The 23,807-nt window shown below is 47.4% G+C and overlaps 1 protein-coding gene across 6 annotated transcripts in view; it reads right to left on the reverse strand.

The window, feature by feature from the left end:
- EFR3B (EFR3 homolog B) overlaps window positions 1-23,807 on the reverse strand; it is a 1,154,471-nt gene that overhangs the window by 67,495 nt on the left and 1,063,169 nt on the right. For all 6 annotated transcript variants that reach the window (XM_069605670.1, XM_069605672.1, XM_069605667.1 and 3 more), the window contains 4 exons: window positions 22,385-22,452; window positions 16,841-16,968; window positions 4,954-5,045; window positions 2,100-2,148 (listed from right to left, as the gene is read on the reverse strand). In XM_069605670.1, coding sequence (XP_069461771.1) covers window positions 2,100-2,148; window positions 4,954-5,045; window positions 16,841-16,968; window positions 22,385-22,452 — 337 coding nt within the window. The remainder of the gene's footprint in view (window positions 1-2,099; window positions 2,149-4,953; window positions 5,046-16,840; window positions 16,969-22,384; window positions 22,453-23,807) is intronic.

Genomic DNA, 23,807 nt, shown 5'->3' on the forward strand with positions numbered 1-23,807 from the left:
ACGACAGAGGAGATCTCCAGCCCGGAGAGTCTTCTTCCTTGGACTGGTGGGGATAACCAGTTTGCCCGTCTTTTCACCTTCACGGATCATCTCGTGGCCGCCTTGCCTGTGCCAAGCACCCCGGCAACCGGAATACCACGGTTTTTCCACTACCGCGGCTGGTTTCTTTCCTGGCAGTGCAACGACCTTCAGCTTTTCTCCACGTCAAGACCATCGAGACCATCTCTTCCTCTGGACGACGCCGTGACTTGCACCTGCTGCCAGGAACAACTGCCTCCGCTGGAGGATCCTCTCCACTTTGAAGGTACTGTGTCCGCCTGGCCTCCCTCACAACGGTCTGTGTGGGGTGACTCTTAAAGCCTCCACTTACCACTTGGGTTGGCCCTAGGCTGGCTAACTGAACTTTTCTGAACTGACTTAATTCTTTTCTGAACTCCCTGCAAGACTTTTCAAGACTTTTAAGCTGTGTGATCTTGGGCGCATTGGTGCTCTGTTCTCTCTAAGAGGGAGCCTGGCCTCTGAACTTTTTGCTCACAAGTAGACTTGACTTTCCTGCCTTGCTGGGTGCTTCTAAAGTATTGTGTTGTGTGCTTTTCCTAATTTCTGCCTTTTCCCTCCCCTTTTCTTAACTTATTGGAGTGCCATCTTTAGTTAAGCGCTCACCTCTGTCTGGAAATAAGTGGTGTTAACTAAGACTTGTCTAATAAGGAATAAGGGATGTACATCTAGTAATAGTGACTGTGTGTTGAATTTACTTACCTCTTTTTGTGCTAGTGTAATTTACAAGTGTGTCTTTAAATAAATATTTTTTTTACACCAAAGCTCTGGTCAGTGTTTGCTTGTACTACTGTGTCCCTGTACCTATTGTGTATACTCTGCATACTGCCTAACTCATCTTGAGAGAAGTCTGACTGCTCAGCCACAGCTACCAGGTAAATCTGGGTCGTACAGACTGCTACCAATTGGGTTTACTGCCAACCACCTGTAGTCCTAAATCTTTTGCAGTGGTCCCTAAGGGAACTGCACAGGTTTCTGCCTAACATAGACGAAAGCAGCCACTCTTTCCCAGCCGAGCCCCATTTGCTGTTTTTTCTGTCACACCAGTAGCACTTCTGAATAATGTTATATTGATCAACCTTTTGTCATGCACCTTTTATGCCAGTCGAATGCCCTGGGATTGCATGCAATGACTGTGCCATGGTTTATGGTTCATGACATCAGTAGATCTTTCTGTAACTCGAAACCTTCTGGTTTCACTGCTTTAGTCATTCCATGCTCTGATGGTTCCATGCCTTTTATCAGTACCAACATCGCCAGCGGTCTTTTCATCAATCCAAAGACATTTTTTTTTAAAGAATGTTTTCTTTTCACAGAACATTGGCAATTCTCCAATTCACCTGCCCATTTTCCTTTATTTGCCCCTATCCTCCTTTATCAATTTATTTGTTAATTTAAATTAAAAAACAGTACTTTACAAAAGCTCAAACAATAGAAATATAGAGCCGTCACATGTGTTCTTTTCAAATGGTACAATCTTTGTTTATGGTATTTCCTCCAACTCTTTCCAATGCATGACCTTCTAATGACAGACAAATATCTCCAAAGGTTGGAACACAGTATTGTACCAAAATAACAGGTCAAAATTACAAGGACGAAAAGGCTGAATATAGAAGGCTGCATTTCACTATATATATATATGTGTGTGGGGGGGGTTGTTAAGGGTAATAATACATGTGGGGCAGTAAGAGAGGGGTGTATGGGTCTCCTCCCACCCCACATTTATAAGCAGTGGAATCCATTTTACTTTTTAAAAAGACCTTTTCGTCCCCGGATTCCTTGTCGTCAAGGTGATCACATAGATCCGAAAGACTAGCAAGAGAATAGACTCACTTCGACCAGCAAACTCTCTCCACGTATTTAGAAGTCATCACCCGTAGAGGCTGCAACAGAGCCCGTGCACCTAGTGTTGGAAGGCTCAGAACCGTGCCGAAACATGTGGCTCCACCATGCTCCCGTCTAGGGGTGACAGAGGCTCAAACAGTTCCAAGATATCAATACCTTCATCGTCGTAGAATAGAAATGCACGACTTAACACTTACCAATGGCTTTCTTTAGTGTCTCAAAAGTGATCTCTTCCGCTGGGGCTTTCTAGGAGAGGACACAAACAAAGATGTGAAAATTAAATACACTGTGGAGGAAGCCACAGCAATCTTCTCTTTTATGTTTGGTTCCCCATGCAACTGGGTTCATCAAGATCTACAGTCTTGGCTGTACAACCACACATATGCAATGCCTTTTACATGACTAGTAACTTTGACTTTGATAAAGGTTGGCCCTACCTCCCCAATGCTCCTTAAATCTGTTTAAATAAGAAAAAGTTAGGCTTTAAAGAAAATGTACCATTTTCTGAAAGTTGAAATTTTTTGATCTACAGCCATCTACTCCCACAGGTTTGAGTGGGTGCTGCATGCAGACATGTGCCATGCTGGAGGGATGGTAAGTGCGTTACCACAGAGAGGTTTTGTAGAAGGTATGCCACTAAAGTAAGGGTAGTTGAAGGGAAGTGCGAATATTAGGACAGAGCAAAGTTAGCACAGAAGACTCCCAATATGACCATCCTTTAAGAAGCCCCTTTTCTGATGCTCTTGCTATCTACGGTGCCACGCGGAACCCCTCAGTTGAAACATCCACACTGTTAAATACTACCCCTTCAACTACATGATATATTGCATAGTGTCACACACTTTGCTCGCTGTGAAGAACACCTCTTCTCTGGCACCTGTGATCTTCCAGTCATCCAGGTATGGTCGCCTGAAGCACTGGCACATCCATCAGTAGCTTTGTGAAAAGACCTGGAGCTGGCGAGCTGGTGCACAGCTTAAGGTGGCAGTCTTGAGCTGGCAGCTCATCACGTGAAGTTACTGACAGTGTGGCGCGCAGGAGGGAAAGGGACCCTAAGGACTAAGAAATGAAGCAGCGGTTCCTGATTAGCCTTGGAGGATTTGGGCTGCGATGAGCATTCTGAAGTTGTTACTGCTGTCATATTTAGGGTCAGACATCTGCTTTGGTCCAAATTATAGTGGTTTTCATAAGATACTGTGCCCTGAGGAAGACCTAGAAGGTCGAAACACGTGTTGGCACTTTTCACCATCCAGAGATTTTCAATTGTTGGGAGATGCCCAGCATTATGTGAATCTTCTATGTCTATTTTTTCAAATTGGCACATTTTGCAGGCGTTTCTCAGTATTACAATAAATCCAATTGTTGGAAGAATGACTAGCACTATTTGAATCTTTAATGTTTGTGTTTTGCATTGGCACACATTAAATGTGTTCTACATTGAAGAGTGAAATAGCGTGCATTATTATAGCATGTGTACAGCGCATACGTGTGGAACTACGGTATTACTGTTACTGCTCAGGGACTTGCTTATCTTTCCAAGATTTAGGTTGTGGTGCAACCTTTACCATTTTTAGAGGAAGGCAGTACCTAGCATGACACCCTGAATGCCCCATTCAGATCTTGCTGGACCTCCCGGTGGGAGAATTGGCAGAGAGGGGAAAATAGATACGCACTTTTTTGTTTACAATCTTAATGCCCAACACAGCTGCTTTTCACTTCTGAACACCTGTCAGCAAGGAATCACGCCAGTGCTCCAAGAGAAAAGCCTACTAAAGAACTTTGGTGGGTTTGAGATGCTAGTACAGACGACTAACCTTGCTGGCCACTTCATAAGGGCTGGTTTGTGGATTAGACACACTGCAGGGCCCTTACGCTGCTTTGGATGCCGGTGCATTGTACGTTTGTAGATTTCCTGATCTGTACAGAAGAGGGCTGGGCCTGCCATTTGCCCATGCATTTAACATATAGACAACATTGCTGGGGCAATGCATCTACACTGTTCAGGGACTGGCCTTCAGAACCAACCAGGTACAACCCAGAGCGGATGGTGTGCCTTATCGCCTGTACCCCATCTTATACACATTATGAGATGGGCAGCCTTTTATTCTCGGGACGATACTTCAATTGTACTTTACAAAGTCAGAGAAACGAGCGGGCGGTTCTATGTCTAAAGATCACCCACGGGTCATTGTTTGGTGTTTTGATCGACACCATCTGACCCCCCCCCTCCACCCCCAAGTGATGAACAATTGCTGATTTCTATGAGCAACTGCATATTGGTCGACACCTGGTGGTTGACATGCGCAACTGCTCACCACCCCCATCAAAATCCACTGCCTTCACTCCTCATCTCCTCTCACTGTTCTCTTCTATTCAGGCCCCCCCCCAAACCCTGTTTCCTATCGCGTTATCTTTACCCTAGTTTCCCCAAATCGCTACCTCTGCTTTGTTGCACCAGCCCCTCCCACCCAAGCCCCGCCTTACTCTGCTATTTCCAAACCACCTCACTTCCTCACCCCTTCTGCCCTCTCAGTGAATGGAGGGGACCCCAAACTCCCACTTTCCTACCTCCCCTTTCCTTCTCCTGGACTTCCAATGTGAACCCGCTCCCCAGACCCTCACCACAACCTTGCCCTAACCTTACATCCCCCAAGCAATATTTTGATTAGCGATGTCGTGATTAATAACTCACTGCTACCATTGACTTCTCCTCCGACAGATACTATTCCAAGACCCCTTGGACTAGATATGCTTGAAGCCTCTACCGCATTCATCACATCTTCCTGGCGCTTTCAGAAAGTTCAATCTCTCCCCATAGGTATCCTTGTGGGCTTGTGGCCTGCGGAACTACACGAAGCTGTGGGAGGGCACCCAGGTAGGACATATACCCTGGTGGCGGGATTGCAAGATAACAATCAAAGCTAGCGCCCCCCCCCCCCCCCCAATAGTCTATGGCAATGCATGGCTGCTTATAAATACAATACACTATAGTGCCAAGCAGCCACGCTGTGCCGGCAGGCGCCCATTACACATTCCCGCAACATAACGCACCTCCTCTTTCTCGGGGCTGTTTCTGGACTCCACCTCCACCTGGAGAGACATGGTATCGCCGATGCTTTTCCTCTTCGAGAGACGGTCTTCATCTTGCAAAAAGAAAACCAGGATGCGAATCACGTTATCGAGCAGAGTGGAAGGGCCGGCCCAAGTCATTGCAGACATTTAGGAAGGTAGGATTTAGACAACATATGAAATGATCATTTCAACATTTCGTGCGTTTAGTAGGCCATACAGAGTGGCATTCAGTATATTTATTATTTATTTTGACACTTATATAGCGCACAAAACCCAGAGATCCCTAGGCGCTTTGATTTAAGAATACGTTTACAGTAAGTGTTTCAGGTTACAGTATAGCTTCATGATTCGTTTTTATTATCAAACAAAAAAAAGTAAAAAAAATGTTCTACGAAATGTAATATTGTCATATTGGTCACGACCGCTGGAAGAGATGAATGTGTGAATGGATTATGTATTTTATAGCGGTGTATGTGTGAAGAGACAGTCTAGAAGCCAGGCTGGTTCGCGATAGAAGTCCCAGCCAGTGACCTGTTTTTACCGCAGTCCCAAAGCATTACTTTTAAACCAAAATGCAAATAAAAGCATTCAGTTGTATCCGCCCATAGTTACTGTGTATGGTTCCACAAGAGTGACATACCTCTATTTAAAGGAGTGACATGGATGCGAAATCGTAGCTCTTTAAAAAACAGGGATCCCTCGGGGAGTTCCAGGACCGCAGGGGGCAGAATCCTGCAGTGACTGATCACAAGTCATCATTTTAGTCACTTCAGGGCAGTTTTCAGAGTGCTTGAAAGTTTGTCCATTGACTTTAACGTGACAAACCTAATAGGTCTCCCATGGTGATGGCACAAGAGCAGCGAACGAATGAGAACGTACAGGTGTCGGGGATGAGGCAAACAGCAGACTGGGGGCCCAGCCAGATTTACCCAGACCTAGCTATCACTCTCTCAGGCCCGGAGACAGCCGGATGCACAGTGAGGCAAAAGCTCACCACGCATACTATTGCTCATGGAAGGGGTGCACAGAAACCCCTCAGCACCCCGGCCCCGGCAGAGCTGATCAACAAGGGGATCAGGGGCCAAGCACCCAGTGAAAGCTACTCTCAGGCCCAGGTGAAGGAGTACATGCCGGAGTCGGGCTTGGGTAGGGCAGGACGCCAGTTTTAGTCACTGGTTCTGAACAGTAGAAATCCAGACGGTGGCAGGACCATGACACTAGCCCACCCCTCCCAAAGAAGAAGGACCCTCCTTAGGCGGCCCATGATGAAAGGGGGCACCGCAGCAGCAACAAGCATTGGCAATGGCAACAGTTTTGCCAAGTACTGCCAAGGTGGTATTAACTAGCCATTGATGGTTGCAGCTGCAAAGTGGTGCACGTACCTGTGCATATGATAGGAATGCTTGGTAAATGCCTAATACTTGAGCACAAGTCAACACTCTTGGCTTTGCCAATGCTTGGTTTTACCAGGACTTCCGTGAACGACATGCATAGCGCTTACAAATCAAGATGCTAAAGGCAGACCTGCTTAACACATTATTATTACAATAGTAGCGCCTTAACAGCTCCAATTCAGTTAACTTTCAGAAGGCTGCTTTTAAAAAAAAAAAAAAAAACACTGGCAGGCACTTCGAGCTCAATGCTCGATCGTAAGGCTTGATAAAGCTAGCTGGAAGAGATCCTAGGAGGATGTGTTTTGGGGGTGAGGAGGGTCAATAACTGGGTGGGAATGGCCATGGGGAATAACATGGCCATCATGGGTGGGCAAATGACCAAACATGACCTAAAATGCTTTGTATCCCTCCTCATATTCCATTTCCCCCTAGCTGTACTCCAATGCAATAATTCAGGTTATAGGTGACTCTACATCACCACCTAATAGTCAAAACTAACATTGAAGAACTGACGGGGACTCGGCAAACGGGTCAGAGGCGTCTCGGGGGGAGAACCTAGGAAGCAGAAGACAATCCCACGATAAAGAAGGATGCAGGAGCTGATCCAATACGTTCCTCAAAAAGGGGAGACGGGGAAGCAGCAGCCACTCAGCACGGCAGAGAGGGGCTCCCATCTTCTGGCACTAGTGTCATAAGGGGTCTCTGGGAGGCAGAGGAGATGTCTATCAATGAACGCTAGAGGATCCAGAGCCCTGTGCAAAATGTATAGACCTGAGGGTATAGATCAACTCTCATGGAATTACATAGTGATTTTCATTATAATAGCGATCTCCTTACATAGGAACCCCATATACTTTTAATTCGCAAAATATTATTTATTTTATATCATTTCTATATAAAGACAGTGTATAAAAAGTTACTTACATTCATTAAAAAGTACATAAGTGGATTCTCTAATAGCAGTTAATTAGATTTAGAATAAAAAAACACACTTCATAACCAAAAACAACCCATACTGTATCACATACAACCCACGCCATTCACTCACATTCATAATCACTTATACTGTGCAAAATGAGCAGTGTACAATTGATAAGAAAAACAATTTTAAAAAAATACAAAAAAGAACACAGGGTCTTACAATTCGACCCCAAAGTGCAAAGCGATAATTGCACATTAATGCACCCATTCACTGCAATACAAGCACATATCAATAATACAGTTTTGATATGGACATTTTCCCTCACAATTATGGTAACTGCGACAACTCAATGTCGTCTGATGGAATTTTAAACAAAATACTGTCGACTCGTGTTTCGGCTGGGTCCTGGTCATGATTTCTGGACCCGAGCCATCTTCAGGACAAACAAAAACACCATTTGGGGGTCCCATTGGTGTGTGTTGCCAATTATCGATTTGGAAGCCTTAAGGTCGTAGTTCCCAAAAGCAGGAGCAGAGTGCTCACTATTCCTCCCGGTACGTGTCTGGCGTCTAGGGTTTGCTGCACTTGGTAGTTCAGTTCTTTGGATTGAGCTATCCACGAATTTGATACCTCCTAGATGGTCATGGCTTGCCTAGTAGTTAAATGGTGTCGTTCCCACACCAATTACTGCCTCAACGCTGTTGATCTCGTGAGACCATATCAACCAGCTAGGGCCATCTCAATTGTTATTAGACATTGGTCCGCAACTTTCAGAGAGCAACGCTGTTTGCTGCGTGGAGTATGTGAATTTCTCCACGCCTAATCGCATCCAGCAAAGGATTCCGTCAAAGAGCAGGCGGTTTTCTTGCCCATCAGGCAGAGTAGGAAAACAGGGCCTAATGTCATTACCACCTGTTTATGAGACTACCGCCAAACTTATAATTGGGCGCATTGTGAAAATACAGCTGTCTACTGCCGTGGGTAGAGATAAGGACCAAGTTACTTACCTGTAACTGTTGTTCTCCAGCATGGGCATGGATTTACATGCTCATGAATATTCCCCGTCGTCAGGTAAAGAAAAAATCAGTTTGTTTCGTTTCTGAACTGTCTTTCTAGTAGTAACCAATCACTGGTCTCTGGGCAATACTGACCCCAGCCAATGACTGCCCTCTACCTAAGCCCCTCCTCTGGCAGCCATCTCCAGATTTGGTAGCAAGTAAATTGGCAGTAGGACCAAGAGAAGAGCCGCAGAGGGGTAGGAGGGAGGGTTCGCATGTGAATCCATGCCAGACCTATGCTGGAGAACAACAGTTACAGATAAGTAACTTGTTACTTCTCCAGCATGGGGTCTGGCATGGATTCACATGCTCATGAATACAAAGCAGTACACACATGCACAACAACGGGAGGTGGCAAGGCTCAACATTAAGCATTTACATCAACTCAACATTAAGCATCTCGTACCCCTTCACCAGGCCCACCTTCAGGCGAACAGGTTGCGCAGCACTGCCTGGCCAACTCTGGACTCCTTCCTGGAATCCCGGTCGACGCAGTAGAATCTTGTGAAGGCGTGCGTCGAACTCCACGTAGCAGCCCTGCAGATGTCCAGCAAGGGCACACCAGACAGGAACGCCGTGGTAGCAGCGATCGCTCTGGTTGAATGAGCTCTCGGACGGCCGGGCAACCATCGATTTGCCAACCGGTGACAGTGCATGATGCAGCCGGAGAGCCATCTGGAAATGGAAGCGTTCGAGAGGGTCTTCCCTTGGTTCATAGGTCCAAAGTGCACAAACAGCTGTGATGTCTTCCGAAAACTCTTCGTGCAGTCAATGTAGAACTTGAGCGCTCTAGCCACATCCAGCGAGTGCAAAGTCCTCTCGGCCGGCGACGAAGGCGACGGGAAGAAAACAGGTAACACCAAGGGCTCGTTGAGATGAGATGGAAGTCCGACGGCACCTTGGGCATGAAGGAGGGGTGCGTCCTCAGCACCACCCTCGTCTCGTGGAATGTCAAGTAAGGTGGTTTACAGGAGAGGGCCTGGATCTCTCCCACACGTTGTGCAGAGCTGATGGCCACAAGAAACGCTGTTTTCCACGATAAGAACTTCAACAGTGCCGAATGCAGAGGCTCGAATGGCGGCCCCATGAGCCTGCTCAGCACCACGTTCAGCTCCCACGCCGGGGCCAGAGCCTTCACCGGCGGGAATGAACGGAACAGTCCTTTCATGAACTCCTTCACCAGGTGATGGGACCACAGAGATGATCGCCCCGGAGTTCTGGTGTAGTGGGAAATCGCTGCTAGATGTATCTTGATGGAGGCATGAGCTAGCCCCGCCTTGGCCAGCGACAGCAGGTACGGCAGCACTTGAGGGGCCGTAATCCGTAGAGGGCTATGCTTCTGTGCACGGCACCAGACAGACAACCTCTTCCATTTGTATCTATAGCACTTGAGAGTTGAGGATGCCCTGCCCTTTACAAGTACCTCCTTGCAGTCCGCTGGGATATCGTACCCTCCAAACTCTAGTGCTGCAGGAGCCAGGCCTGCAAGTTCAGCGACCCCGGGTCGTGGTGGAGGATGGTGCCTCCTTCTCTGGCGAGGAGATCCGCATCCGTCGGCAGTTTGACTGGGGGGGGGGGATGCTGACATGTCCAGAAGGTCCAGGAACCAGATCTGTCTCGGCCACGCCGGTGCGACGAGGATCATCCTGCACCGGGACCGTCTGAGTTGGTTGATGAGTCGCAGCAGCAACGACAACGGTGGGAACGCATACAGGAACAGGCCGTCCCAGGGGAATGAGAAGGCATCGCCCATGCTCCCCGGCTGGGGAAACCTGCTGGCGAACCTCCGACACTTGGTATTCGTCGCCGTCACGAATAGGTCGATCTGGGGATTGCCCCATCGTTGGAAAAGTAGATCCACTTAATCCTGATGCAGTTCCCACTCGTGGCACGAGCACAGCTCCCTGCTGAGCGAGTCGGCCATGGTGTTCTTTATTCCTGGCAGATGGAAGGGTACCAGAAACATCCCTTGGTCGACGGCCCAGTGCCACATATCCTGGGCCTCCTTGGATAGGGCTGGGTATCTGGTGCCTCCCTGCTTCTGGATGTAGAACATCGAGGTGGTTTTGTCGGTGAAGATCCTTACCACCTTGCCCTTGAGGGATGGAAGGAACGACCTGAGGGCCCAGAACACGGCTGGGAGCTCCAGGACATTGATGTGCAGCGATCTCTCCTCCGGTCGCCAAAGGCCTCTTACGTGGAGATTTCCAGTGTGCGCTGCTCCCCATCCCTCCAGGGAGGCGTCCGTCATCACCATCTCCTGATGTGCCGGGGTCTGGAAGTCCATACCCGCCGCCAGATGCACGCGCGTGCCCCACCACCGGATCGCTTGGCGGAAGGTCTCATTGAGCGAGATCCAGTCTTCGAAGTTGCCTGCTGCCTGCATCCAACGGGCATCGAGGAACTCTTGCAGTGGACGCATCCGCAGCCTGCACAAGCGCACGAGGTAGATGCACGACGACATCATGCCGAGCAGGGACTTGATGGACCTTTCCCTGGCCACGTCCATGGTCGACAACTGTTGCACCTTGCCCAGGATGGCCTTCGTCCTTTCCTCCGACGGAGAAGCCAATCGCGCCACTGTGTCGAGCCTGGCTCCCTGGAAAAGGCGAATTGTGACAGCACCAAGTGGGATTTCGTGAAGTTGATCGAGAATCCCAGATCCGTGAGCAGTTGCACAGTCTTTACTATGTGCACGACGGCGAGTTCTCTTGTCTTTGCTCGGATGAGCCAATTGTCCAGGTAGGGGTAGACATGGATCCCCTGCAGGCGCAGCCGCGCCGCCACTGGTGCTAGGCACTTGGTGAATACCCTGGGCGCCGACTTCAATCCAAAGGGAAGAGCCTTGAACTGATAGTGTCGCTCTTGGACTATGAATCTCAGGAACTTTCGATGTCCTTTTAGAATGGGGATGTGGAAGTAGGCATCCTCCAAGTCCAGCGACCATAGGAATTCGCCTTCCACCAGCTGTCCCAGCACGTGCTGGTGGGTGACCATCCGGAATTTCTGGGACTTGATGTACTTGTTTAGACGACAAAGGTCCAGGATGGGTTGCTAGCCGCCAGTCTTCTTTCTTACGAGGAAGTATCGTGAGTACACTCCGGAGCCCGCAGCCTCTTTGGGACGTGCTCAATGGCTCCTTTCTTCAGCATTGCCCTTGCTCCCAACAGCAGTTGAGGGATGTGGTTTTCCTTCCTGGCCACGGGAGGAATGCGGGGGCACTTCTTTAGAAACTCAAGAGTGTGCCCGCGGGCCAGGGCATCCAGCACCCATCGGTCAGTGGAGATGGACTCTCACACGCTGACAAACTTCGCCAGCTGGCCTCCCACCGGGGTGCTTAGGTGGGGGCCCGACGCTACAGCCGGTTCAGTCCTCCTTGGCAGCGGCCTTGCTGCCTTGGCCTCCTTGACGACAACGACGAGATCTGCCTGACTTGCCGCGTCCTCTGTAGGCCTCCTGCGACGAGGAGGGGCTGCCTGGCGGTACATCAAGGAGATGCCGCCGAATCCTTTGGAGGCACCTTGCTTGCCTCCGGAGTTCCGAAAGGGCGGCCGTCGTTGTTGCAGAACACCCAAGGCCCGAGCCATCTCCGTGTCGGCCTTGGTGGCCTGCAGTGACTCGTCCACTGTCTTGCCAAATAGGTTATTCCCATCGAACGGCATGTCCAGAACTCTGGTCTGTACGTCCTGGCGGAAATCGGTTGCCTTGAGTCAACCACGCCAGCGAAGACAAACGCTGTTGCCCATCTGGCGAAATCCGGTGTCAGCAATGTCCGTGGCCACAATTATGGCATGGTCCGACGCCACCTCGCCTTCCTGTAGGATCTCCAGGGCCTCAGCCCTCTTGTCATCCGGGAGGAAGTCCAGCAGGGGAGCGATCTTAAACCACAGCTCCCTGTCGTAGCGAGCCACAATCGCGAGGGCGTTGGCCGCTTTAATCGTCGTTGTTGCCGCCAATGAGATAACCCGTCGTCCCATGGCATCCAGTTTCTTCCCCTCGCCGTCCGGCGGGGATGTTGAAGTTGAAGCCGTCGCCCCACCCCCTTCAAATAATGGGACAGAGAGGACCGTCTTCCTCTTGGCCTCGCGCCATTGGTAGAGGAAACCTTCCTTCTTCTGTTCCTCGGGGCAGAGCTGGAAGAGCTCGGATGCCCTGGCATTCATGGCGTGGAAAGAGCCAATTTCGTCAGGTGGGGAGGCCCGAGGAGGTGGTGATGGAAGGCCCATCCCGTCATCACCACCGTCGTCATCCGTCCCCATCGTGGCCATCTCCGTTCCCGTGTCATCCCTCGGAACCGGGGAGGGAGAAGAAGGTTGCGATGGCCGTGAGGGCTGGAAGGGAGGGGGTGGATGAATTCTCCTCCGCTTGCTAGGAGGGCTTCCCGATGGTCCAGGCTCCGCTGGATCGTCCGTTGGTAGTAATGGCAACCTTGTCCTTATCTCCGTACACAAGGCCTGGATCGCCATCAAGGAAGCTCCTGAGTTGTCTTGTGGCTCAGGCACCGGCTGCAACGGTTGGGGAGTGGAATCCTGGGCCATGTCCACACGGGGTAGGCCTTAAAGATCTTCTGGAACCCTCCAAGAAGTGAAACTCGATGAGAACTTCGGCCTTGAGGGGCGTAGAAAATTCTGAAACGGGTCCCTGTTGATCGGAAGTAGAAACGGTGGAGCTTGAGGCTAGATTGATGGAAAAAGTGAGATTAAACTCTTTGAAAAATTGCAAACGCAGTAAAAGATCGAGAGCTATAGCACGAGGACTCCCAACACTTGAACGTGCGGTAAAAATCTGAAGATGGCTTCCAGAGGAGGGGCTTAGGTAGAGGGCAGTCATTGGCTGGGGGCAGTATGACCCAGAGACCAGTGATTGGTTACTACTAGAAAGACAGTTCAGAAACGAAACTGAAACTGATTTTTTCTTTACTGAGGATTCCCAGCCTGACGACGGGGAATATTCATGAGCATGTGAATCCATGCCAGACCCCAAGCTGGAGAATTTTAATATTTCTATTAGTAATGCCATAGTGAGCTAACAACAACTTACAAACATGTTTGAGCGTTCAAACATCATTCTTTTTGAAGCAGTTTAGGGACTATTTCAGTAAACATTGAGAATTTGTAGCACATTTTGTGAGATGGCAATGTCATTATATGTCTGAGAATCCCACATTTAGAGTGTGCAAAAGGATTTGCAATGGAAAGGCAGGTGTGCTCTGGGATCATTTTGATGACTCCGAATGCTATTGCTTTCTTTAGCAAAACCAAAGGTGAGGGACCCAAATCCTGATCTGAAGATGCAGATTTGTTTGCTTTCAATGCCAATGTTTGGAAGATCAATTGCTGGACAATGCAGATTTACCACCGAGCGCAAGGTCAAGTGATGGCTTTAAATAACTCAAAAAGATCCAAAGGATGATCAAGAGTTTGTATTGAACGATAGAAAAGGTATCTTTGTACGACTGTCCGGTTGCAGGTAGGCCACTCTACTGAGTTTCCCTGTCTGGTTCCTCGACCTCCCATGAGCTCCCTCCACCCCAACCCAGACTTCAAACTAAACCCAGTGTGAGGGGTAAGACTAAAGATCGGTAGCCCTTACCATCTAGTTGAAAGCTTAAGCTCCAGGTCAGGGTCAAAAGCCCAAGACCTACACTATCTCCCCTTGGGCCATCCTAAGGCTTCTCTACTCCCTCAGAATCTTATCAGTGTGGTGCGGATGCTCTGCCTCCCTTTCACTCCTCTCCATGCTCTCACTTCTCCTAGATCCACCTTCCTCTCTCTTCCCACCACCTTCCTTCTATCCTCCTGCTCCCTACCTCGAATCTCTAACCTGGTACCTGCTCACTCTCTCCAACCCTCCATTCCTCTCTCTTATTCTCTGTCATTTTGCCTTTCCTTCTCTCCTTTTCTGTCCCACTAATCTTTTCACACTCTCGCTCTACACTCTGTGTCCCTTCCAACAACCCTTCACTCACTTCTCCAGCCATCCCTCTACACCAAATACTCTCACCCTCTCACTCTTACGGCAATCTCTCTCTCCTGCACCTCTTTCTCCCAACACACTCAGCCCAACACATTCTCACATGCACAGCCAGCATCTTACCTGGACTACCCTCCAAAACCACCACAAACTCCTCAGAACTCTACTCCACTTTCCATCGTCCTCCTCGTCTCTCGGTCCACCTCCATGCCTCCAGATCGCACCCTAACACATTTCACATTCTTCTGTTTCTGCAGATCTTTCGCAGTTCTTTGCTCAGCCTCCGCGGCTCACTCTGCTTGGTGTTCACTCTGCGTTCTCTTCTTTTGTTGTTGTGGTAAGTGTATTTCTCTCCTGGTGTCTGTTAATGGAGTTGTATGGTCTTCATGGCTGCTGCTGACTACGACTTGCTGTTCAGTCTGTTTCCTTGCAGCAGCCTGGTGTTCTCGGACATGTCGTCCTGAAATAAGTAAACAAGAACTCTGGCCAGCAATGTGTTGACAAGGCATTGTGCATAAGACAGTGACGCCAAAGGCATCATTCACTGAATATTCAGAAGAGATTTCAATGACTGGGGCCCTCCCAACTCCCACACCATGCCTCTGGGTTAGGATTGGCTCTGGCGTACACCTTGGTAGGCTGCCTACCCCAGATCGGGAGAGGTCCTTGTTCCACCCTTGACAGGGTAAAGCCCCTGATCCTGCGGTCACAGTGATCAGATATAAGTCACACAACACGAAGGCTCTTGGTCTCACAGAGGAAATGTGTGGTATTATTCTGCACGGTCTGAATGATTATTCGGTCTTATTGTCCTGAAAACCATTTCTGATCCAAAGAAAACTGAAAAGTACCCAACAAAATTGCAATTTCGAAAATATTGAAACAATGAAAAATATGGAATTGCATTTATGCTGGCATCATCAACCGTATCATCTCCACACTACATCATTTCCAGAATGCTGCGGCGCGAATGCCATCAGGGAAGCACAGAGGACCATGTACTAAACAGGCCTCACTGTATGCGCCTTACCTTGATACCCACAGTGATAGCACAGGCCAAATTATCCAATTAAATATACCGACCATCACAGATTGAGCCGAGTAAGAGCAGGAATTTGTCTATTTCTAGCACAAAACATTCCCCATCAGATTGCGATACACCCTACTCTTTAAAAAAAGTGGTTCTCAAAAACAACCCTCTGTCCGGCTGGCAGTTTTTTCTCCATCACCGGAAGGATATGAAACGCTCCCCTCTTTTGCTCCCATGAACTACAGGGTGTCTGCCCTTTGCAAAACCTTTCATATTTTGCCAGGAATTTCCAAAGAACATTCAGTTTACTTCATCACAGGTTCTATGGTGTGTTGACGCAATATACACAACATACACATCGAAACGGACGAATCGGATGGAACGGATGGAATGGATAGAACAGATGGAATGGATAGAACAGATGGAATGGATAGAACAGATGGAATGGATGGATTGGATGGAAAGGACGGAGTGGATGGAAAGAAATGAGTGGATGGAAAGGAATGAGTAGATGGAAAGGATGGAGTGGATGGAAAAGGTGGATGGAGTGGATGGAAAGGACAGAGTGGATGGAAAGGATAGAGTGGATGGAAAGGATGGAAAAGGAGGATGGAGTGGATGGAAAGGATGGAGTGGATGGAAAAGGTGGATGGAGTGGATGGAAAGGACAGAGTGGATGGAAAGGATAGAGTGGATGGAAAGGATGGAAAAGGAGGATGGAGTGGATGGAAAGGATGGAGTGGATGGAAAAGGTGGATGGAGTGGATGAAAAGGACAGAGTGGATGGAGTGGATATATCTCTGTATATTTCTGTATCTCCTATTTATGCTATGTATATGCTATGTACCTGTATCACATGTTTACCCTATCCATTCTGTCGCTTTATATACGTATGCCGCTGTCTACGCCCCCTGCCCTGCTCTTGTTATTGGTCGCAGGTGCTTTACTGATAACCACCATATCACACTACTACGCTTACTCTCTCCTATACACCATCATTCAACTAGAACACAGCTAGTATGCATACTATGCACATTCAGCCTAGCTGTTCTCATACTAACATGACCCCACGAACACCTCATCATTCTAATAAAACACAGCTAGCTGAGCACATAACGCCTAGCTTAGGCATCTCCTGAGGCCTAACAGAGCCAGCACTCAGTCTGGGTGTCCACCCTCCAGACTGAACACATCCAACTGATTTCCTCAACACCACACCTACCACTAAGAAGCAGCTATCATGGAACAACCACACCAGCTGCACACATATCCGGTGCACCCACGCACCATATGACACTCTCCCTCTCTACTGGCTTGAACTGCGGTTCCCGAGGGCGTTCAACCTACCCGCGCTTTGAGGTCATACCAATGATACATAAGGCGCTATATAAATGCCAAGTAACATAACATATGACATCACATAAAATGGGTATTTCAAAATATTGAAGGGTTCAGACATGATTGGCCTTGCTTAACTTTCATCCGGTACCTGTGAGCTGCGGGATATAGGGAGTGCTAAGCCGGTCCGAGTTATAGCCACTTCCACCAAGCACCTCACTTATTTTACTCTGCAGGAACAGGACTTCCCTCTCCAAGTGATCCACGCTCTTTGGCAACCTGAACGGGGAAGATAACGGGAATCTCGTAAATTACACATGATCTGTGCATCGATGGAACAAGGTCAGAGAAATGATAAACAAATATTTAGATTGTCATTAAATCTATATTAAAAAAAAGTTAAGCAATAATGCTGCATTGCAATGGAAATAGCAGATGGTAACAACTCTTGGCACAATTTAATAAGCCTATGTGAAGCAAGGAACCTTTGCAAAGGCCAAAGAGCATTACCACCTGAAAATGGCTGAAGGAAGGGGCATTATTGCTGTTGGAACATTCCACTCAATGATGGTAGAGTGGTCTGTTAAAAAAAGACAAATGAGAAACATTGGAATGTTGGGACAGAAGACATATACCAGCCATTACAGCCCTCTGTTTCTGCATTGTGTGCAATGGAACTTCCAACATTGACATCTACTCATATAGATGTGTTGTTTGTTGTATTATCGACCCTTCATTCTCTGCCTCTTTTTTCCTAACTTGTCCTCCTAGAGCCATGATGCCCTTGTCGGTGTAGACTGCACTTTATAAGTTGGACGAACATAACAATGTTACTTTTGGCTGTGAATGCTGTTCAAAAGTATTGCTTATGCAAGCATTCCCTGCGGCCCGTTCCTTTTTCTATCACAATAAAGGCACTGCCTCTAAAAACATACTTCTTTTGATGAAGATTTTATCTTGGGGGCCCCCAGCTGGGCTATTTGATGTGCTTCAAAGAGGTAGAAGCGAACCAGTTCAGGACAGTGCGAGGAGTCAGGAGTGACACTTGGACACAAGTTAGCCATGTTTTTGGTTAAAGACTTTCATTGAAAACAAAAGGGTTGGGAGAATGCCTCTCTGGCCCTCCTCTAAGAGGAATTTCCCTACTAAAACCAAAAACTAAGGCTCAATCTGTGTCAGGATGTCAAAATCAAAACTGTCCTTGTGTCCAAACGTTCTATTCTGCCCCTCACACTATAAACTAAACTATATGGTGAAAAGGAAATGTCTTTAAACTTAGGTGATAGAAAAAAAAGAGTTTGTAAAGGAAGAATAAACTGCTCCAACATAAGTTCTCATGGACGAAAAAGCCTTGATTCCATGAGGTCGCTCCCTTCCCCTGGATTCCTCTTCAATACAAATAATTGTTTGTCTAACATCTGTTTGTGTCTTTCTTGGCCCACAACAGTACTGCTATTTACAAAGCTGATTAGCCTTTTAGTACTACTTCTTACAAAAAGTTATTTGTGTCTAGTAAACACAGTTCTATATTTCTTCTTGCAATTTTCCTGTAGGCTTGCAACTGCCTGGCATATTCCCCTGCCATGACTGCCTGTATTCCCCCTCATAATTGCCTGGTATACTTTCTTTCCAGGACTTCTTGTATTCACACACAATTTTATATTTAAAAAAAACACTTTTGTCTGGTAAAAACAATTCTATATTTGTTCTTACGATTTCCTGTAGACTTGCAAATGCCTGGTATAATACCCTGGAAGGACTGCTCATTCACTGCTGTTTGCCTGGTATACTCTCCTGCCAGGACTTCTTCTATACACACACACAATCTTAACTATCCGGTTTATTCTCCTGCCAGGACTTCTTGTATTCACATGCAATTGTAACTGCCTGGTTTATTCTCCTGCCAGGACTTCTTATATTTACATGTTGTCCCTCTTTTACTTCCACAGTTGTGCACACCCTTTATGGTGTAGTATATCTTCTTGATAAATCACACATTTGAAACTGCCTGGTTTAATCTTCTGCCAGGACTTCTTATATTCACAGGTCGTTCCCCTTTTACTTTCACAGTTGTGCATACCCTTTAGGTATAGTATATCTCCTTGACGAATCATTTGATTTGGGTTCCCCACATATTTGTATTCCATACCACCATATCTTGTTATGGGTCTTATTCGCAATGTATTTTCTTGTTTCTCATTCAGTATCTTTACTTTCTCCCCTTCTGTGGGTTTAATTATTACAGTTCAAATTTGGGGCAGTCACTGAATCGCCCTGCGGTTCCAACTGTGCTTGAGTTGACTCACCAACTCTGGTTGGCATTCTCGGCTCTGTTTGCGCTCAAGCGGCAAATGTGCACCGCCTGCTTTTCTCTCTGGACTGCTCTTGCTTCACTTCTGTGTCTCCTGTGGCTTCGCCTCAGCATGCCCGTCTTGAACCATGTCCCGGTAGGTAAAACGCTGCTTTCTGCGGTTGCCACATACCCAAGAGTCTTCCACTGGCTCCTGGCATGTCTGCAATGTGGCCTGTCCTCGCAGTGCTTCTCTTCTCCCTTGTTGGTGACCCCGCTCGGCTCCACCACGTCTGTTCATTCTTCTGAGCTTTACAAGCCTCGCAGATGAGTGAGACGTCTTCCTCCAAACAGCAGCTGCCTCCATGACCTGGCCTCCGGTCTCCAAATCTCCTGCATACAGGTGTTTTTTGAAAACAACTAGAACGCTCCTGCAGCTTGTGGCTCCTTTCTTTCTGATTTGCTCTTTCACTCTCCCTCATCCCAGTATTTGGGTGATTGTGTGAAAAGGAGTCCATTGTTGTCAGGTGATGTAGATTAGTTGGAAAATCACTTTGAACAGTTGTGAATGATAAATCAGTTCTATATGGTGAATAATTAGAACTGCAAAAGGTGGTCTTGGAGCTTCCATATTTTAGACCAGGGATGGAAGTTTGGTCTATAGAGTCTTGGGAAATGGGTTCTATATTATGTTTTCTAAAAGGGGTGTAGATGTATGGCAATAGGCCATGAAGGTACTGGTTATAAAGGGGTTATCTTCACGGGCAAATGGGGGATTCCATGTCTCATCTAACGAAGCCATGATGTCTCCCTGGAGGCTGCCTGCTCCCATGTGATCCTCCTCCATAGATCTACACCAAGGGTTAGGATCAGGCAGGGGTTGCCATCCCCTGGCAACAAAAAAGGAGGTTACCCCCCCGGAGATCAATTATGACTCCATTGGATTAATCACAACTGTGCCTGTAAACACCATTCTATCTGAGGGTATGTTTATAAGTATTAAGTGGTCAAACATGTCAAACAGATTGGAGAGATCAAGGAGAACTAAGAGGCACGAGCCACCTTTATCAATTTTGATTAATCCCATCGTGGAGCTGGTTGATCAATGCCTTCCCAAAAATGTCACCCCTAACCGGGAGGCTAGTGATCAATTGGCAGTCGGCATGGTCATCTGGGTCCACAGTGGTTTTTTGCAGAGTGGGTGGATTAATTCTGTTTTTCAGCTGTTTAGGAGTTTATGAAGATACAATGATCAAGAGAAGCATTGACTATTTGGAGGTGGCGGGGAAGGCGGATCCTGAGAACAGTTTCATGATAATGGAGGGAAGGGTCTGGTCCTTGAATGCGATAGGTTTTAGTGAGGCGAGAGTATCAGTGAGGTCCTTGTGGGTGAAGTATGTCAAGGTTGTGCTGTGCAATGCAGGGGCCACAGATTTTAACACATTGATATGCTGTCTGATTTTATCTAGGCAGGACCAGAAGGTGGGAGGAGGAACGAGAAGTGGCCAGAATAAGAGATGCAAGGGGAGAAAGTAGGAGAGGCTCCCCTGTTAGGGCAGGCCTAAGATTGCATCTCTCCAGATCTTCCGGCCAACTACTCCCGCTGAACTGTCTGCTGGCCGTGCTATGTTGCTGTAAGTAGCATGAAGAACTGGACACTAGTGTAAGAACTGTACGGGAAACCTAAGAGCCTGCAATGCCCAAGGAACTGAGAAGGGAAGACAGAACCCCTTACGTAATGGAAGAACTGGTAAGGGCATTCACACGGCCAAAGAGCCCAGAGTGACCTGAGAAGACATTATGGGGACTGTTAAGAGGGAAAGAGGCCCAGCTAAACACAAGGAGCAGTCATCCTGAAATTTGGTTTTGGGAAGGTCCTGTCATAAGGATGACCCCTTTTTATATTTAGTCCCTAAAATAAAAGTTTGAAATTGACTATGGTTTTTGTGTCTTTCTTAGTCTCAGGCAGCTGTTGACAGGACCTTGAGAATGAACATTCAAATATATACATATCATTATAGAAACAAATATTACATTATCCATAAGAGTCAACTGGGGGTTGAGGTGAGGAGGGGGTTGGTGGTGCCCCCTTCGCTGTGTAGCTGGTGAAGATTCAGCCTGCCTTAAACGATTCCCGCAATGAGATCGCTTTAATGGCAGCTGTGGTGGCATTCCACACGAGAGGGGAGGACTGCAGAGTTCAGAAGAGAGATGCAGTTAGCAAGGAAGGTGGGGGGCAAGTCCATGGGTAGATGTGTAGTCAAGGAGTAGGAACTAGAGAGCTATTTTGCTTGTCGAGCAAACCAGCATGATAAAGTTGTGTGGAAGTGGGGGGGATCTGGGTGGGTTCTAAAGGATGATAGCAGCAACGTTAAGAATTTTATTTAGAGGAGCATAGGAGTAGAGGGGGAGACTGAGAAGTAGGCCTGAGCAGTATTCCACTTTGCTGAGCACAATGGCAGAGATTGAGTTTTTGGCCGAATGATGGAGCGAGCAGATTTTATTCATGTTGAGCAGGTTAGTGATGGAAGCCGTGGGAGTATCTATGATGAATGGCTGGAGTCTGAGTCTGTGAGAGATAAAGAGAGGGCAGTTTGGAGAAGGAGTAGGAAAGGCAGAAAGTGGTGATGTGGGGGGGATAAATGTGCATAGGAGGGGGCATGTGGAGGCGAGAGTGGCTGGTTGCAACTCTTGCAATGTGTAAGGGAGGGTGTGAAGAATCTTACGGATCCCTCACTGAAACCCTGCCTAAAGTTTCCTCTCAGGTGGCCAGGGAAAGGCAGACACTTCCCGATTCTGACCTTGGGGTGGCGTATTGTGGGCTGACCACCTGGGAGGAGACAAGGCCCAGGGTGGTGTGGAGATCCTGTGGGGTTAGAGAGAGTATTTGTCCTCTGAAAGGAAGTACCTTTTTGGGTTACCACAACAGGTGATGGCATATTGTCATTATAATGTCTCTGATTCACATATAAGGTCTATGATTCTGGGTATAAGTTCTGTAAAATCTGAGCAAAGCCTGGTCAACAGAAATATCTTTTAATGCGTTTCAGGATAAACACCCTCTTTACACCCAAAGGTATAAAGTAAAAGGATTTAGCAAAAGTGCCTTAGGTCAAATGTCTGCCTTGGTAACTAAGAGTCCATATTTTAATGATTATAAAGGGGATGAATCGCACTTTAAAATAAAACCCATTCACTATTCACTACAAGACGGGGATGTGGGTGTAATCAGTTTCTGCTCATGCCCAAACATTATGCTGTTAAGCTCTTCTTATGATTTTTATTAAAGTTTGAGGACACACGAGCCACTTCAGAGTGATAACAATCTATGTGTGATAAGAAGGGACCTCTGAAATGTGCAAAGCGTTCATTGCTGGCCGCAGCAGAGAGACATGTGCTGTTTACCTGGGCTTTTCTAAGAAGACGTCCTCTGGAAGAAGGTAGGGCGCTTGCTTCTGTCTGGCCTCGATTACCTGGGTAGAAAAACTGAAACGTGTCAATTGAGTTCTGGAACAGGAAGGTTGCGCCTTCTGATGCATCTTTGAATTCAACGAAACATGTTCTTTGTATGCATTTAGATTTAAAATTGACACAAAATAAAAATCACAATTCAACCATGACTTTCTTAACCACCTTGTTTGAAAAGATATTCCCAAAACTGTGCGTAAGCTTTTGAGCCCATCCGCCAGTGAGTTAGCAAAGCTACGTGCTCACTTCAGGTGTGTGACACTTTCACTCACAAGTTCTAATCCCAACAGAGCCGTCTCAGCTATTCACCCTTAAGAGATCAACTCAGAGAACCATTGAGATGATCAATACCGCCCATTAGTACCTGGCAAGGGTCAATCAAATTGTTACAAAATTATCTGATTGCCCCACGCGGGGTAGTTACCTGCCTGACAAGACTCTGGTCGACACCGTTTCTCGGGGTTCCTTCTGCAACTGCCTGCCATGGAAAGGGAGAAGGGACTGTAGTCCCTTCTCCCTTTCCATGGTGACAATCTTCTTTGCTTACTTTTAAAACGCTGCCATAGAAAGGGAGAACAGACTTCCTTTCTCGTTCCATGGCAGCCATTTCATTTTTATTTTTTCGATTGTGAAACGCCAGAGCTTCTCGCAACTGCAAAAATATTCCATTAGTACCCTGAGTTCAGGGGCCGGAGTATTAATAGCAATACATCTCGAGCATCAGGGCTTAATATGCACCCGGAGTAGAATGTTAGAAGTCTAGGATCCAGAGCTTCGTTCTGGACAATAACGGCTGATGAAGCCGTGGATCCTGCTGGCTCACAGGATTATATCAGCTGCTCCTGAGCCTGTCTCCTATATCACCCTGTCCTGTGGCTGTCTCATCTACGCTACTATCCCCTGCTCTCTGCCCGATACCCACTGCCACCTCGCCCTGTCCTGCAGCCCCGTTCTGTGACTGGCAGCATCTCATACCTTTGCTTTGCCTTCTCACCACTGGGCCACCATTACACAGCCAGGTTCTTGAGTTCCGCCTCATGCTGGCACCACATGAGGGTTACACTAAGATCATTGGTGCCCAGCCTCACATGTCTATACTGCGTGTCAGCGACTAGTAGCCCTCCTCTTGCACCCTTGCTTCGCGCGGCCCTAAATATGCCGTTACGAGCTCTTAACAATTGGTAATGCATCTTGACAATAATGCTTAATTATTGCAACGCATAGAAGCGAGAGGTATGCCGCACAAGCACTATATGAAAAGGGAAGATTATTGTAATTATTTTAGAAATATGATATTGTGCACAACAAGCTTTAAGTAATATCTTTAAATATAATGTTTATTATATCAAGAGGTGTTGTA

The sequence above is a fragment of the Ambystoma mexicanum genome, chromosome 4p (assembly GCF_040938575.1).
Source record: "Ambystoma mexicanum isolate Mex_15411 chromosome 4p, UKY_AmexF1_1, whole genome shotgun sequence".
Classification (NCBI taxonomy): domain Eukaryota; kingdom Metazoa; phylum Chordata; class Amphibia; order Caudata; family Ambystomatidae; genus Ambystoma; species Ambystoma mexicanum.